The sequence below is a fragment of the Saccopteryx leptura genome, chromosome 2 (genome assembly GCF_036850995.1).
Source record: "Saccopteryx leptura isolate mSacLep1 chromosome 2, mSacLep1_pri_phased_curated, whole genome shotgun sequence".
Classification (NCBI taxonomy): Eukaryota; Metazoa; Chordata; class Mammalia; order Chiroptera; family Emballonuridae; genus Saccopteryx; species Saccopteryx leptura.
The window spans coordinates 21,570,941-21,588,288 of record NC_089504.1 but is presented as its reverse complement, the minus strand read 5'-3'; the positions used below and the strand labels follow the sequence as shown (position 1 = coordinate 21,588,288).

Below are 17,348 nucleotides of genomic sequence, written 5' to 3'. Positions count from 1 at the left end.
TAGAATTTTAACTTTTTAGTTTGGTTAATCTCTGAAAGCTAAAAAAGATGGAAAACTTTCCATCCAAATGTTCTTTATTTATATTTTTTTCTTGGGTATCTATTTTGTGATTATCCTTTTGTCCAATTTTATTCCAAGGTTTGCTAGGCATTCTTATATAGCCGAGTTAGTGCTTTTCCAGACTATGAATATTAATCCTTTGTCAGAAAAATCTGATGCAAGTACTTTCCCCATTTTCCTCATCCCATTTTTAATAGTTATTTAAACATTTGTTTTTTGGTTTTCAACTATATCCCTATTTCTGAACCCCTCTAAGAATAATTTTTATGGACAACAGCAGAGCATGATACAACTCCAGTATCTGACCCCGACCTGAAAGGCACCGAGGTGGGTGGTGACACAATAGGATCAGCAGGGAGGCTGTCAGCGCCAGGCGTGGGAGACGGGGCCGCGGAGTCCCGGGAACTAACACTGTGCCCATCAGAGCCGGAATCTCTGGCAAACTTCACCTAGGGAAAGAACCCACAGGTGAAACAGGTCACCAAAAAGGTACTCTTCCCTCTTCATTCTTGCATTTTACTTATTCCTCATTACACAAGTCATTATCTGTTCACTGTAGGCAAATCAGAAAATGCAAATAAGCAAGAAAAAAAGTAAGAATAACCGGCAATTCAACCACTAAGCAATTAAATTGTTAGAATTCTGGATGCAGTATTTCACATTTATTTTATCTGTGTGTGTGTATGTTTACAAAAATGGGGCCATACTGTTTTGCTTACTCACTGACATATTAACATATTTCCAAGTTACTAAATTAATGATCTACAACATCACTTTTAACTGCTGAAAAATATGTCTAACTTCAAGGGTCATGCCCTTAACTTCCACTATCTAAGAAAAAAAATCTCCAAAGAATTCAGGGAACAGAAGTCATAAATATCTATGCTAATACAAAACTTATTTCACCAATTCCTACCTGTCGAATATTAAGTTATTTCTGTCTATCACACACAATACACACACACACACACACACACACACACGCACGCACACACACGCGCGCGCGCGCACACACACACACACACATGCACACACACGCGCGCGCGCGCGCACACACACACACACACAAGACCATACTATCCATACTGTTTTGCAACTTCCTTCTTTCAGGAAGTTGATTCTGAAGCCCTGGCTAGTTGGCTCAGTGGCAGACCATCAGCATGTGGATGTTCTATGTTCAATTCCTGGTCAGGGCACATAGGAGAAGTGACCATCTGCTTCTCCACTTCTCCCCCTTCTCTCTCCCTCTCCTCTCTCTCTTGCCCTCCCGCAGCCATGGCTCAACTGGTTCAAGTGTATCAGCACTGGGCGCTGAGGATGGCTCTGTGGAGCCTCCACCTGAGGTGCCGAAAATAGCTCAGTTGTGAGCATGACCCCAGATGAGCAGAGCATCAGCCCCAGACGGGGGTTGACAGGTAGATCCTGGTCACAGTGCATGCGAGAGTCTGTCTTTGTATCTCCCCCTCCTCTCACTTGGAAAAGAAGATTTAAAAAAATTAGATTCTTGATATTCTTTACGAACTACATAAAAGTCCACAACTTGACCCTGGCCAGTGGCTCAGTCAAAGCATCGTCCCAAAACACCAACGTTGAAGGGTTTTTTTAAAGACTTTAAAAATATTTAGGCCCTGGCCGGTTTGCTCAGCGGTAGAGCGTCAGCCTGGCATGCGGGGGACCTGGGTTTGATTCCGGCCAGGGCACATAGGAGAAGCGCCCATTTGCTTCTCCACCCCCCACCCCCTCCCTCCTCTCTGTCTCTCTCTTCCCTTCCCGCAGCCAAGGCTCCATTGGAGCAAGGATGGCCCGGGCGCTGGGGATGGCTCCTTGGTCTCTGCCCCAGGCGCTGGAGTGGCTCTGGTCGCGGCAGGGCGACGCCCCAGAGGGGCAGAGCATCGCCCCCTGGTGGGCAGAGCATCGCCCCTGGTGGGTGTGCCGGGTGGATCCCGGTCGGGCGCATGCGGGAGTCTGTCTGACTGTCTCTCCCCGTTTCCAGCTTCAGAAAAATACAAAAAAAAAAAAATATTTATTGGTTTGGCCCTGGCCGGTTGGCTCAGTGGTAGAGCGTCGGCCTGGTGTGCAGAAGTCCCGGGTTCGATTCCCGGCCAGGGCACACAGGGGTAGCGCCCATCTGCTTCTCCATCCCTCCCCTTCTCCTTCTCTCTGTCTCTCTCTTACCCTCCCGCAGTGAGGCTCCATTGGAGCAAAGATGGCCCGGGCACTGGGGATGGCTCCTTGGCCTCTGCCCCAGGCACTAGAGTGGCTCTGGTCGCGACAGAGCGACGCCCCGGAGGGGCAGAGCATCGCCCCCTGGTGGGCAGAGCGTCGCCCCCTGGTGGGCGTGCCGGGTGGATCCCGGTTGGGCGCATGCGGGAGTCTGTCTGACTGTCTATCCCCATTTCCAGCTTCAAAAAAATACAAAAAAAATATATATATATATATATATATATATATATATATATATATTTATTTATTTATTTATTTATTTATTTATTGGTTTTATAGTGGGATGGAGTATCAACTCATAGCTGCCTCATTTTAGTTGTTCATTGCTTGCTTGTCATATGTGTCTTGACTGAGCAAGCCCAGGGCTTTGAACCAGCGACCTCAGTGTTCCAGGTTGACACAAAGTTGCAGGTTTGATCTCCTGTCACGGCACATACAGGAAACAACCAATGCTTGCACAACTAAGCGGAATACCAAATGTATGCTCCACTCCCCCCACCCTCTCTTTCTCACCTCTCCTCTCTCTCTCTCTCTAAAATCAATCATTAAATAAAAAAGTCCACACCCTAGCCTGTGGTGGGGCAGTGGATAGAGCATCAACTTAGAACACTGAGTTCGCTCGTTCAAAGCCCTGGGCTTGCCCGGTCAAGATACATATGACAAGCAAGCAATGAACAACTAAAGTAAAGCAAATATGAGTTGAAACTTCTCGCTTCCCATCCCTATCTCTGTAAAATCAGTAAGTAAAATCTTTAAAAAAAAAAAGTCCACAACTTAACTGGTCTCTTAATAATGGACATTTTGTTGTTTCCAGTTTTTTACTATTACAAACAATGTGGCAGAGGAAACTAAATCTATTTCTACATATCTATGGATATATAGGTATTTTTACATACTTATGAGAATAAATTGATAAGGTAAATTTGTAGCCATGAAATTACTTAAGTCAAAAAGTATGTACAGTGAATACAAATCACTATTTTAAAGACAAAATAAAAAGGTTAGTGCAGAGAAGTGATTTGCTCAGTCCAGACCTCTCCTAGACTCGGAATAAACTGCCAGGAAGGATATATAAACCTTGGTCTTAAAAAAAGTCTTTAGAATGTGGTTTTCAAACATATTTATATTCATTTTACTTAACTAGCAAAGAGGAGGCACCAACACAGCACAGCACAAAGTCACTCACCCGCCTAATCTCCACCTCGAACACCAGGATCGAGTCCGTTGACTGGGTCCACCCTATTGCCCCTTCAGAGCCTGTAGCGCAGGCCGGAGGGATGAGAAGTAACCGCTTCCCTCCTTTCTTCATGCCCAGCATTCCATCCTCCCAGCCCTTTAGGAATCAGAGAAGGGGAAAGCTCATCAGACACCAACCGCAAAAAAAAAAAAAAAATGAAGTATAGAATCTTCAGGTTTCACTCATTCATACTTTCAGGTTTAGACCTCTGGAGAGAGCTCAAGTTCAACTAATCCCCCGCATCCCCACTGGTTATAAAAATATCTAGAGCCTTGGCCTGTTGGCTCAGTGGTAGAGCATTGGCCCCAGTGTGTGGAAGTCCTGGGTTTGATTCCCGGTCAGGGCACACAGGAGAAGCGCCCATCTGCTTCTCCACCCCTCCCCCTCTAGCTTCTCCTCCCCTCCTGCAGCCAAGGCTCTATTAGAGCAAGCTGGCCCCGGGCGCTGAGGATGGCTCCACGACCTCCACCTCAGGCACTAAAAAATGGCTCCAGTTGCAAAGGAGCAAGGGCCCCAGATGGGCAGAATATCGCCCCTAGTGGGTTTGCCGGGTGAATACTAGTTGGGGCTCATTCGGGAGTCTGTCTCTGCTTCCCCTCCTATTACCAAAAAATAAAAATAAATAAAAAAAGAATATCTAAAACACTGCTTCTAAATTTACTTGTAAAAGCCAGTATCTCCAGAGATGGATAAAATATACTTATCTCAGATAATAAGAGAAATTGGGAGGAATAGAAGAATGGTATAAAGAGAGAAATGAAAGTTATTTATTAAACATATTTTTCCAAGTACTCTGGCAAATGCCTTACTTGCATTATGTTGTTTAATCCCCAGAACCTTATAAGGTTAGCAGCATTATCTTCATTTTACATATGAGAAAACTGAGGCTTTGGGAAGTTAAATAACTGGCCCAAGATCAAACAGTAAGTTGTTAAGCCAACATACCACACCAGATCTATCTAGCTTCAAGGTCATGCCTTAATTGCTAAGATCTATAGGAAAACATCTCCCAAAGATTCTGGGGAAGGAATCATAAATACTATGGAGAAAAACTTTTGCCCCAAGGATGAATGAGTATTTTCTAATGCATCAGCATATCCTGACACAACAACTCCCCATATGTGTAAAATACTCTGTTATAACACTCTTGCTCAGCTGATAAAGAAAAAATTCACAAGGTAAACCCAGGTCCTTGGACTTCAACCCCAATGCTCCAACTCCTATGTCACAGTTGCCTCCCACAGTAATTGGGAAATGCTGATTCAAATCATCCCAGCTAGATAAGAATCAACCCATATGATAAATTTCTGAAGAAACAGTTTCACTTTTTTCCCTATTAGGCTGTAGAAAAAATTTAGTAATTTCCTCAGAGTCACAGGATAAGAAAGAAAGGGTATGAAACAAAGAAAAGAAACGTATCCATCCTCAATAGTGTATTGCCCTCGCCTATCCATGGGGGAAATGATCCAAGACCCGAGCAGACGCCTACCACCACAAATAGTACTGAACCCATATGCTTTTTCCTATATGTACATACCTATGATAAAGTTTAATTTATAAACTAGGCAGAGTAAGAGATTACCAACAATAACTATAATAAAATAGAATGGTTACGGCAATATGTTATAATAAAAGTTACATAAGCGGCTTTGGGCCATTAAGTAAAATATAGGTTCCTTAAAAACAAGCCGGGCGATACTGCAACAGATAATCCAGATGGCGACTAAGTGGCTACCGGGCAGGTAGTGCTGACAGTGTGGACATGCTGGAGCAGGGATGAGTCACGTCAGGGCAGGACAGAGAGAGCCTTCATCACGTTTCTCAGACCAGCAAGCAACTTAAAACTCATGAATTGTTTATTTCTGAAATTTTTCACTTAATATTTTCAGACCATGGTTAATAACCATGGGAAACTGAAACCATGGAAAGCAGAACGAAGGATAAGGGGAGAATACTGTATATTGTCTCATAAGTAAAAACCTCCCAAGTGCAGATAACATAACACATTTTTCCTTACTTTTTGGCCAAGACTTTCCAGACTCTCAGGAGATATCCAGGTTAGAGATTTCACAAAGTTAATCTAAACTAAGTCTACTGCAACAGGTAAGCCTTTACCTTGATGACTTTTCCTGATCCTAATTTCAGGCGAAGCAGCTTATCTTTGTTAGCAGTGGAGTCAAAAACCTGCAATTTAATCAAAGTAAGTGATAAATGAAGTTAACCAATTCCAAAAATAATAATAATCATTATAATATGCAACTTACTATATACCAGCACCATTTTTCTGGAATAGGGAATGTCAGATATACTAGGTAAATAGTTCTTAAGAGACCTGAAAAGACAGGACCACGTCATGCTATCGAGTGTTATCACATAGAATATCTCCGGGGCAGGGATTTTCCAGGTTTAGAAAAAAAGTAACTTCACTTATTAAAAGTGTTTTCCATCTATACAGAACTGTCAAATAAATTATCTCATTTAATGCTGACACCAATCCTGCCACTAACCCTAAACTCCATCCACCAATGGGGGAAAAATTTAAAAGCTTAAATGACTTGACAAGGTTAAGTTAGGATAAAATTAGGACTTGAATCCACTTTTTTTGACTTACAGTTTCAAGTTCTTTCTATCATACCACACTGCTTTTGAGGGCTTAATAATATTAAAAGACAATAAGCCCAACCTATATATATAGTATTGCCTATAAGAAAAACAAATAACTGGAAGGTCTAAAAAGAAGTTTTAAAACCTAACCCTGTAAGACAGGGGTCGGGAACCTATGGCTCGCGAGCCAGATGTGGCTCTTTTGATGGCTGCATCTGGCTCGCAGACAAATCTTTAATAAAAATAATAATAACGGGCCCTGGCCGGTTGGCTCAGTGGTAGAGCGTCGGCCTGGCGTGCAGAGGTCCCAGGTTCGATTCCCAGCCAGGGCACACAGAAGAAGCGCCCATCTGCTTCTCCACCCCTCCCCCTCTCCTTCCTCTCTGTCTCTCTCTTCCCCTCCCGCAGCGAGGCTCCATTGGAGCGAAGATGGCCTGGGCGCTGGGGATGGCTCCTTGGCCTCTGCCCCAGGGGCCAGAGTGGCTCTGATCGCGGCAGAGCGACGCCCCGGAGGGGCAGAGCATCGCCCCCTGGTGGGCAGAGCGTCGCCCCCTGGTGGGCGAGCTGGGTGGATCCCAGTCCGGCACATGCGGGAGTCTGTCTGACTGTCTCTCCCCGTTTCCAGCTTCAGAAAAATACAAAAAAAAAAAAAAAAAAAATTATAATAACGTTAAAAATATAAAACATTCTCATGTATTACAATCCATTCATTTCCTACCGCTCATGTTCATGGTTGTGGGTGGCTGGAGCCAATCACAGCTGTCCTCCGGGACAACACCAAATTTTTATTGGATAATGTGTAACGTACATGGGTCGTTGTATGGCTCTCATAGAGTTACATTTTAAAATATGTGGCATTCATGGCTCTCTCAGCCAGAAAGGTTCCCGACCCCTGCAATAAGATATATGCAAGTTGAAAACTGGGGAGAACAAGACATACACGTGAGCAATTTACCAAGAATAACACTTGGGAAATTGGTTTCCGTTTTCTCTAACAGAAGAGTCATAGCGGCACTGAGAGGATTTTATGTTTGCATTTCATGACTATGCTCCGAAAGGAGTAATAGGGAGTACAGCAGGGCTCCTAAAAGATTTCTATTTGCCAACAGCAGCAATTCACAGTAATACTTACTACCTTACATCTGAATAGCCCTCATGCGGTTTAAATTACAGAACTTACAGGGTACATTTTCTTACCGGGCCCAGGACATGATTCTGGAAGAGCCAGCTGGTATAGGCCACTTCCAAAGAATCTCCCACTTCCACAGCAGGGCCCTCTGTTACAATAAGGTCCTGCGAGAGCACTGCCTCCAGGGAAGAGGTGCTGTTGCACTTGGCAATGCACACCTGTGAGACAAAATTGCAGCAGCATAAGCTTAGTTTAAGCTCAGTAAGTACTCACTCCATCCATGTTCACTAATGCGCTTTTCCAAACAGTGGCGTCCACTAACAAAACAGATAACATGTTTAGAAGTGAACCACTCCAAAGTCAGTCATCTTGCCAGGAATCAAAATGTCTAAGACTATGGCTTTGGAGTCAGACTGTCTGAGCACAGATCTGGGTTTATTGCCACTTATTAACTTGTGTTCTTAGCCAAATAACTTAATCTCTGTGAACCTTATTTCATAGAGGTTTTTTTGTAAAATGGAGATAAAAACTATGCATAGTTTATAACGAGGGTAGTTATAAAGATTGAATACAAGTAGAGTACCAGGCACAGTGCCTGGAAATTAAAAGTAAGTATATATAAATGTTAGCTATCATTACCATACTGATTTCCTGCCTCAGTATTTGGGAACCGAGGCAAGAAAGGGAGCTTTTTTTTTTTTTTTTTTTTTTTTTTTTAAATAAATTTTTATTAATGGTAATGGGATGACATTAATAAATCAGGGTACATATATTCAAAGAAAACATGTCTAGGTTATTTTGTCATTAAATTATGTTGCATACCCCTCGCCCAAAGTCAGATTGTCCTTCGCCACCCTCTATCTAGTTCTCTGTGCCCCTCCCCCTCCCCCTAACTCTCCCCCTGTTCTCCCTCCCCCCACCCCTGGTAACCACCACACTCTTGTCCATGTCTCTTAGTCTCATTTTTATGTTCCACCAATGTATGGAATCATGTAGTTCTTGTTTTTTTCTGATTTACTTATTTCACTCCTTATAATGTTATCAAGATCCCACCATTTTGCTGTAAATGATCTGATGTCATCGTTTCTTATGGCTGAGTAGTATTCCATAGTGTATATGTGCCACATCTTCTTTATCCAGTCTTCTATTGAAGGGCTTTTTGGTTGTTTCCATGTCTTGGCCACTGTGAACAGTGCTGCAATGAACATGGGGCTACATGTGTCTTCACGTATCAATGTTTCTGAGGTTTTGGGGTATATACCCAGTAGAGGGATTGCTGGGTCATAAGGTAGTTCTATTTGCAGTTTTTTGAGGAACCACCATACTTTCCTCCATAATGGTTGTACTACTTTACAGTCCCACCAACAGTGAATGAGGGTTCCTTTTTCTCCACAGCCTCTCCAACATTTGCTATTACCCGTCTTGTTGATCATAGCTAATCTAACAGGGGTGAGGTGGTATCTCATTGTAGTTTTGATTTGCATTTCCCTAATAACTAATGAAGCTGAGCATTTTTTCATATATCTGTTGGCCATTTGTATCTCTTCCTGGGAGAAGTGTCTATTCATGTCTTCTTCCCATTTTTTTATTGGATTGTTTGTTTGTTTGTTGTTGAGTTTTATGAGTTCTTTGTAAATTTTGGAAATTAGGCCCTTATCTGAGCTGTTGTTTGAAAATATCATTTCCCATTTAGTTGGCTGTCTGTTTATTTTTATATCAGTTTCTCTTGCTGAGCAAAAACTTTTTATTCTGATGTAGTCCCATTCATTTATCTTTGCCTTCACTTCTCTTGCCATTGGAGTCAAATTCATAAAATGTTCTTTAAAACCCAGGTCCATGAGTTTAGTACCTATGTCTTCTTCTATGTACTTTATTGTTTCAGGTCTTATATTTAGGTCTTTGATCCATTTTGAATTAATTTTAGTACACGGGGACAGGCTGTAGTCGAGTTTCATTCTTTTGCATGTGGCTTTCCAGTTTTCCCAACACCATTTGTTGAAGAGGCTTTCTTTTCTCCATTGTGTGTTGTTGGCCCCTTTATCAAAGATTATCTGACCATATATATGTGGTTTTATTTCTGGGCTTTCTATTCTGTTCCATTGGTCTGAGTGTCTATTTTTCTGCCAATACCATGCTGTTTTGATTATTGTGGCCCTATAATATAGTTTAAAGTCAGGTATTGTAATGCCCCCAGCTTCATTCTTTTTCCTTAGGATTGTTTTGGCTATTCGGGGTTTTTTATAGTTCCATATAAATCTGATGATTTTTTGTTCCATTTCTTTAAAAAAACCCATAGGGATTTTGATGGGAATTGCATTAAATTTGTATATTGCTTTGGGTAATATGGCCATTTTGATTATATTTATTCTTCCTATCCAAGAACAAGGAATATTTTTCCATCTCATTGTATCTTTTTCGATTTCTCTTAACAATGCTTTGTAATTTTCATTATATAGGTCCTTTACATTCTTTGTTATGTTTATTCCTAGGTATTTTATTTTTTTTGTTGCAATCGTGAAGGGGATTATTTTTTTGAGTTCGTTTTCTAATATTTCATTGTTGGCATAGAGAAAGGCTATGGACTTCTGTATGTTAATTTTGTATCCTGCGACCTTTGAAAGGGAGCTTTTAGGAAAAATACAGGCAACATTTTTAAACAACGCAATGGTGCAGAGACTTCATTTCTTTAGTATTGTGGTGGACAGTTAAGACAGACATGAGCAGAGCAAAGACTACAGGCCAGGTACAGGAGCTCACCAGGGCAGAAAGCCCCAGGTGCCTAGCAGCTGACAAACTAGGAAAATAAGGAGCTGCCCCAGGATGGCCTTTCCTCCCTTGGCCAGTCATGCAGTTTAAACCCCCTGACCTTTCATGGCACTGGTCGTGCAGTTTGGACCCTCCCCTGATTTTTCTTCCCCTGGCATATCGCTAGTCATATGGTTTTAGACCCCCTTAGAGGACAAAGAAGGGGCAGGAAGAAGGGGCAGGAGAATAGCCTCATACGACTCCCATACAAGCCCTTTCATGACCACTCCTTTAAGCATTAAGCCCTAGAGATAACATCTAGGTCTCAGCTGTATGTCAGCTCCAGGCCCAGAAAAGCAGCAAAACCAGACAAGGATGTCATGGGCTGACCTCAGGACTAATGACCTCCAGCCCTGGCACTGGCCAATCAGTGGAGACTAAGACCTGAAAGGACATACCTGGAAAACTAATAAATATTCTAAGATCCTCCCCTGGGATCTACCCTACGATCTCCACCCTTTATAAAGACCTTAGGATAGAAGACCCAGCACCCTCTCCCTCTCAGGAGAATGCCCAGGTCTTCCTCCTCCCTTCTTCCTCCCAGGCACTTTTTCCTTGCCTCTCTCTTTCTTCTAATCCGGTGGTTCTCAACCTGTGGGTCGCGACCCTGGCGGGAGTCGAACGACCAAAACACAGAGGTCGCCTAAGGCCATCGGAAATATTTCGACCCCTGCCGGGGTCACGACCCACAGGTTGAGAACTGCTGTTCTAATCTCTAAGGAACCCCTTGAGACTTGCAACCAGAAAAGCAGTGGGCAGCAGCAGCTCGTCCCCGAGGTCCCCTTTTCTCTTTCTTTCTGCACAGTCAATAAATTTTTCCTTTACTTACTACACTTTGTGTGTGTGTGTGTCTCTCTCTCTCTTTTTTAGGTCAGAGGAGGGAAGATAGTGAGTCAGACTCCCATATGCACCCTGACCAAGATCTACCTGGCAACCCCATCTGGAGCTAGTGCTTAAGCACCAAGCTATTTTTAGTGCCTGAGATTGATACACTCCAATGGAGCTATCCTCAGCATCTGTGGCTATGCTGGAACCAACTGAGCACTGGCTGGGGGGGGGGGGGGGGGGCAGAAAAGGGAGAGGATAGAGAGAGAAGCAGATGGTCGCTTCTCCTGTGTGCCCTGACCAGGAATCAAACTTGGGATGTCCATATGCTGGGCCGACACTCTACCTACTGAGCCATCGGCCAGGGCCTGCACTTTGTCTCTTGATTGAATTCTTTCTCTCAAGAAGACAAGAATCAAGGTCTTGTCACTGATAACAATATGACCTTTTTTTCTCCTTTCTTTCCTTTCGGCTCACCTGTCTCCTTCTTCCTTGCACATCCACTCCCTTAATCATTAAGCCATCAGAACAATGAGGTTCGAGTCAGCATTAAACAATCCTAGGAACAAATCGTTGGGTCTACTGACCAGAGTTTCAATCAAACTAAAGATAACATCTAGGCCTCAGTGCTGTTTCAGCTCCAGACCTAGAAAAGCAGTGAAGTGAGACGTAGTGATGCCATGGCGACCTCAGGACTAGATGCAATGATCGACTACCTGCTACCCCAGCACCAACCATGAGTAGAGATGGCAACCCTAACTCCATAGTCCCCTATTTAATCCATCCCCTAAATCCTCAGGAAGCCAGCTCTTTGAGCACTAGCTCACCTGTACTCTAGCATGTTGCCACTTCCTCAACTAATAAACCCTTACTTTCTTTGCTGCAAACTCTTATTTGTGGGTTACTGGGCTTTAAGGCATACAGGCGAATGGACCCCTTCAGTCTGGTAACAACAATAAACTAGGGGGGGAAAGGCTCTTTACAAAACTGTATTGCATTCCCATAATTTAATATCTCCACCACCTATAGTTTTAGCCACACATTTTCTTTAAAAATGTTTCATTACTGTACTCAAATGACTGCTAACTAAAACAATGAGATGTCATATTTTACCAAGCAAATAAGACTAAAAAAAAAAAAGACACAGAATTCCAAATGTTGGTACAGGTACAGAAAGAGAACTGATAGGAATATAAAGTAGTACAATCTGTCTGAAAAGCAGTGTGCAAAGTGTATGCAGAACCGAAAAATATTTGAACTCTTTGACAAAATATTGCACTTCTAGAAATCTAGTTTAAGGAAATAACCAGGTAAAAAAAACAGAATATAGACTTATGTACAAAAATGCTTAGGACAGTATCATTTATTTCAAAGACTGAAAATAATCTAAATGCCTAAAAGCAAGGGAATGACTAAGTAACATTATTCAGCTTTTAAAATGTTTCCAAATAATTTTTCATGATGTGGGGAAAGATACATTAGACACTGTTAAACAAAATAAGTAAGGTATAGAACTATTTTAATTTTTTTTTATTTTTCTGAAGTGAGAAGCAGGGAGGCAGAGAGACAACTCCTGCATGCGATCCACCCGGCATGTCCACCAGGGGGCGATGCTCCATTGCAACTGGAGCCACTCTAGCACCTGACGTGAAGGCCATGGAGCCGTCCTCAGCACCCAGGCCAACTTTGCTCTAATGGAGCATTGGCTGCAGGAGGGAAAGAGAGAGAGAGAAAGAGAGAGAGAGACAAAGGAGAGAAGGAAGGGTGAAGAAGCAGATGTGTGCTTCTCCTGTGTGCCCTGGCCAAGAATCGAACCCAGAACTTCCACATGCTGGGCCAACATGCTACCACTGAGAAGGTACAGAAATCTTAAAGGAATATGTCTACATATATATAACGTGTGAAAAAACAAAGTGTTAGTATTGGTTATCTTGGGTAGTATGTGTAATTTTTTTTAAATGCTTTTCTAAATTTTCTACAATGATCATATCATAACCTTTAAAAAATTCCTTTAAAACACTTTAAAAGGTAGTTTTATTCATTCCTTAAGATAATTTATAAAGTGGAAATGTTTTAAAGGATTAAGTTTACACGTAGCCTTTTTTCTCTTAAAGTCTCATTTTCAAGCAATTTGAATTAAGAATTCCTATTATTTCCCTGAAATACAATATGCTCAAGTGACAAATTTTGTGGGGTATTGTTTTTATGCTTGGCCACTAAGAAAGAATAGCAGATTATGGGCTTTTAATGTATCTTCCCCAAATCAAACGGAATATAGACTACTGTTTGGCATTTCAGAGGAAGAATAAAATGGTATTACCTGTTTATTGAACTCCACAGCAGCCTTCTCTGACTCAAACATGATGGACCAGTTTTGTCTCTGGTCATCATAAAAGGTGCTATAGTTATTGGGTCGAACCTGGGGAAAGGAGAAATGTTGGTATAACTCAACCTCAGGCCACATAGCAGATAAATCGACTGCTTAACCTCATACAGAAGGGCTGTAACTATGGCGGACCCAAAGAAAGATATCAGGGAACACTCTTCTTCTCTCCCACCTTCCTTAGTCCACATTTCCAGAAGGCAGCTAAGAGACCTTTCCAAGAGGCTCTGTTAAGATATTCAGGGCTGAAGCAGCAGATCTAATTCCCAACAGGTATGCACAAACCAATTTCTACTATAAACCTATCCCAAGGGAGTTAATGATTCTAATATAGGAAGTCTTACCATTAGCTCAAAGTTCAGATGAATCCTGGCCACAGTAACTGGCTGTTGTTGGCTGATATAGAGAAGAATCCTATACTGTACTCAAGCCACAATGGGCAAAAAAGAGAAAACAGAAGTTAAAAGACAATACAGAAATCAGCAGTAAGATGTCAAGGGTTGTACCTCATCCAGGCATAAAATTCAAAACTCAGTTAATCCCGGCCCTAGTCAGGTAGCTCAGTTGGTTAGTGTCATTCTGACATGCCAAGGTTGCAGGTTCAATCCCTGGTCAGGACACACAGAGGAATCAACCAATGAATGAATAAATCAGGGGTCCCCAAACTTTTTACACAGGGGGCCAGTTCACTATCCCTCAGACCGTTGGAGGGCCGGACTATAAAAAAACTATGAGCAAATCCCTATGCACACTGCACATATCTTATTTTAAAGTAAAAAAACAAAACGGGAACAAATACAATATTTAAAATAAAGATCAAGTAAATTTAAATCAACAAACTGACCAGTATTTCAATGGGAACTATGCTCCTCTCACTGACCACCAATGAAAGAGGTGCCCCTTCCGGAAGTGTGGTGGGGGCCAGATAAATGGCCTTGGGGGCCACATGCGGCCAGCGGGCCGTAGTTTGGGGACCCCTGGCATAAATAAAATGAAACAATTTTTTTTTTAAATTTTAAAACAAAAACCCAGTTAATCTCTTAAAGCTTGGATTTTAAATTATATCTTCTCACTACCCATTTTAATCTCTTTTCTATGGCTTTACTCTAATTGTAATTAGCAATGTATTTTGTTGTTTTCATTTGTATGAGGAATGAATAAGAGAGAAATAAATGGCCGACAGTTACATGAAAAGATGCCCAACATTATCAGTCACTAGGGAAATACAAATTACAGTGGTACTTTGAGATACAAGTTTAATTCGTTCTGTAACCGAGCTCGTAAGTCAGTCAACTCGTGTATCAAACAAATTTCTCCCGTTTAAAATAACTGAAATAGATTTAATCCGTTCCAGCCCTGTGAAACATCCCCAAACCACCCCAAATTATGAAAAAAGACATGTTTTTAATTAAGAAACACACATGTATACTTTACCAATGCATAACAAAATATATGAAGTAAAAGAAAAAAGTGTTATTCAGTACTGTATTCTTACCTAGGAGACAGACAAGTGCAGCTAACGGAGGTGAATGGCGGAGGAGGAGGGAGGAAGGAAGGGATGCAGGCACTGTAGACACGTAAACTAAAACTGCACTTTCTTAACACTAAATGTAAACTAAAACTGCATTTTCCTTACTTTAAACAAAACTAAGACTGCACTTTCTTTCCTTAAAATGAAACCACAAAAACTTAATTATAAAAAAATGCACTTTCTTAACTTTAAACTTAACCTAGGCTTAACATTACGTATTTTTCATTTAATCTTCGCCTGTTTTTCTTTTTTGGCTGCACTTTCACTTGTAGGACTTTTGGATAAAAATCTATCCAAAGAGGTTTGCTTTTGCCTGCCTTTTAAAATGTTACGGAAATGTGACAAACAAGTGTCATTAAAAAGTGCTGCGCAGGACCAGTTGAAATTTTTTCTGGGTGTTTCTTTTCAATGAAACTTGAAAGTTTCTCCCACATTGCAAGCATGTCTTTAATTTCACTTGTAGAAATCACTTCCTCCGACTCTACCTCCTCCTCACTACTAATCTCTTGCAGAAGCTCTGTATGTTGCATCATCTGTAGCTCCTTCAACTCCTCAGTTGAGAGTTCCTCCTCATGTTCCTCAATGAGCTCGTTTATGTCACCCTCATCTACTGCCAGACGCATCGACTTTCTGAGGGACACAATCTCCTCCAACGCTTCTGCCTTGGTCTTGGTCTCTGGTTTGAATCCTTCGAAGTCCCTGTCTGCAACATCAGGCCATAACTTTTTCCATGCCAAGTTCAAGGTTCTTCTTGTAACCTCTTGCCATGCCAAGTCAATAATGTGTAAACATATCACGATGTTGTAGTGATCTTTCCAAAACTCTCAAAGGGATAGAACTGTATTCTCAGTCACCTCAAAGCAGCAGTGAAACAAGTGCTTTGTGTAAAGTTTTTTAAAGTTGGAAATGACCTGTTGATCCATAGGTTGCAAGACTGAAGTCGTGCTGGGTGAGAGGTAGAGGAATTTCACAAATTTGAACTCATGGAGAATGTCATCTTCAAGACCAGGTCAGTGGGCTGGAACATTATCAAGGATTAGTAATGCTTTCATCAGGAGTTTATTTTCTTGAAGATATTTCTTCACTGCAGGACCAAAGACGAGATTTACCCATTCAATAAAAAACTGCCACGTAACCTATGCCCTAGCATTGGTGTGCCACATAACCTGAAGTTTTTCTTTAAGAATCTTGTGAGTCTTAAAGGCTCGAGGATTTTTGGAATGATACACTAGCAGTGGCTTTATTACAGTCACCGCTAGCATTTGCACACAATGCAAGGGTCAGACGGTTCTTAATGGGTTTAAGGCCTGGCACCTTCTTCTCCTCTGCGGTGATGAAAGTACTCCAGGACATTTTTTCCCCAAACAATCCTGTTTCGTCACAGTTGAACACTTGGGGGATGTAGCCTTCCTTTGCGATAAGTGCAGTAATACGTGTGATGTACTCCTCAGCTGCCTTAATGTCAGCACTCACAGCTTCACCATGCCTCACCTCTGAGTGGATGCCAGATCTCTTGAAATTTTCAAACCAGCCGTAACTTGCCTTAAAGGTATCTTCTGCTGCCTTTTTTGAGGTTGATGGTTCTTTCTTCTTCAAGTCGCCGTAAATAATATGTGCCTTTTCGCATATTACATTCTCCATCTCCTGCCAGCTCTTTCTCTTTCACCCACACCCACACCAGCAGAAGCTTCTCCATTTCTTCATGGATATTTGTCCTTAACTGGGACAGAATTGTAGTTCCTTTCGCTGGATTTGCGCTTTTGATGGCATCCTTTTGCTTAAGGATGGTACAAATTGTAGATGTATTATGGTTGTACAGCCTTGCCAGTTCAATCTCTCGGACACCACGCTCATGTTTTTCTATTATTTCTTGCTTTACTTCTATCGACATCATGCTCTTCTTCTTCTCACCACTGTCCTTTATACTCACTTTTTTTTTTTTTTTTGTATTTTTCTGAAGTTGGAAACGGGGAGGCAGTCAGACTCCTGCATGCGCCCAACCAGGATCCACCCGGCATGTCCACCAGGGAGAGATGCTCTGCCCATCTGGGGTGTTGATCTGTTGCAACCAGAGCCATTCTAGTGCCTGAGGCAGAGGCCATAGAGCCACCCCCAGCACCCGGGCCAACTTTGCTCCAATGGAGCCTTGGCTGCGGGAGGGGAAGAGAGAGACAGAGAGGAAGGAGAGGGAAAGGGATGGAGAAGCAGATGGGTGCTTCTTCTGTGTGCCCTGGCCGGATATCAAACCCGGGACTCCTGCACACCAGGCCGACACTCTACCACTGAGCCAACAGGCCAGGGCCTACACTCACTTTCTTCGGCCCCATGTTAGCACACAAAAGAAGTTAGTAAAAAATGCAAAAATTATGCAAGAACAGCCCTGGCTGGTTGGCTCAGCGGTAGAGCGTCGGCCTGGTGTGCGGGGGGGGGGGGGGGGGGGGGGGGGGGGGGGGGAGACCCGGGTTCGATTCCTGGCCAGGGCACATAGGAGAAGCGCCAATTTGCTTCTCCACCCCCCCTCTTCCTCTCTGTCTCTCTCTTCCCCTCCTGC

General features: G+C 42.4%; 1 protein-coding gene across 5 annotated transcripts in view; it reads right to left on the bottom strand.

Moving 5' to 3' along the window:
* The window catches only part of FKBP15 (FKBP prolyl isomerase family member 15), a 67,956-nt gene that overhangs the window by 32,404 nt on the left and 18,204 nt on the right, over nt 1-17,348 (bottom strand). For all 5 annotated transcript variants that reach the window (XM_066367396.1, XM_066367398.1, XM_066367397.1 and 2 more), the window contains 6 exons: nt 13,611-13,685; nt 13,204-13,302; nt 7,322-7,471; nt 5,636-5,704; nt 3,470-3,616; nt 373-509 (listed from right to left, as the gene is read on the bottom strand). In XM_066367396.1, the coding sequence (XP_066223493.1) occupies nt 373-509; nt 3,470-3,616; nt 5,636-5,704; nt 7,322-7,471; nt 13,204-13,302; nt 13,611-13,685 (677 nt within the window). The remainder of the gene's footprint in view (nt 1-372; nt 510-3,469; nt 3,617-5,635; nt 5,705-7,321; nt 7,472-13,203; nt 13,303-13,610; nt 13,686-17,348) is intronic.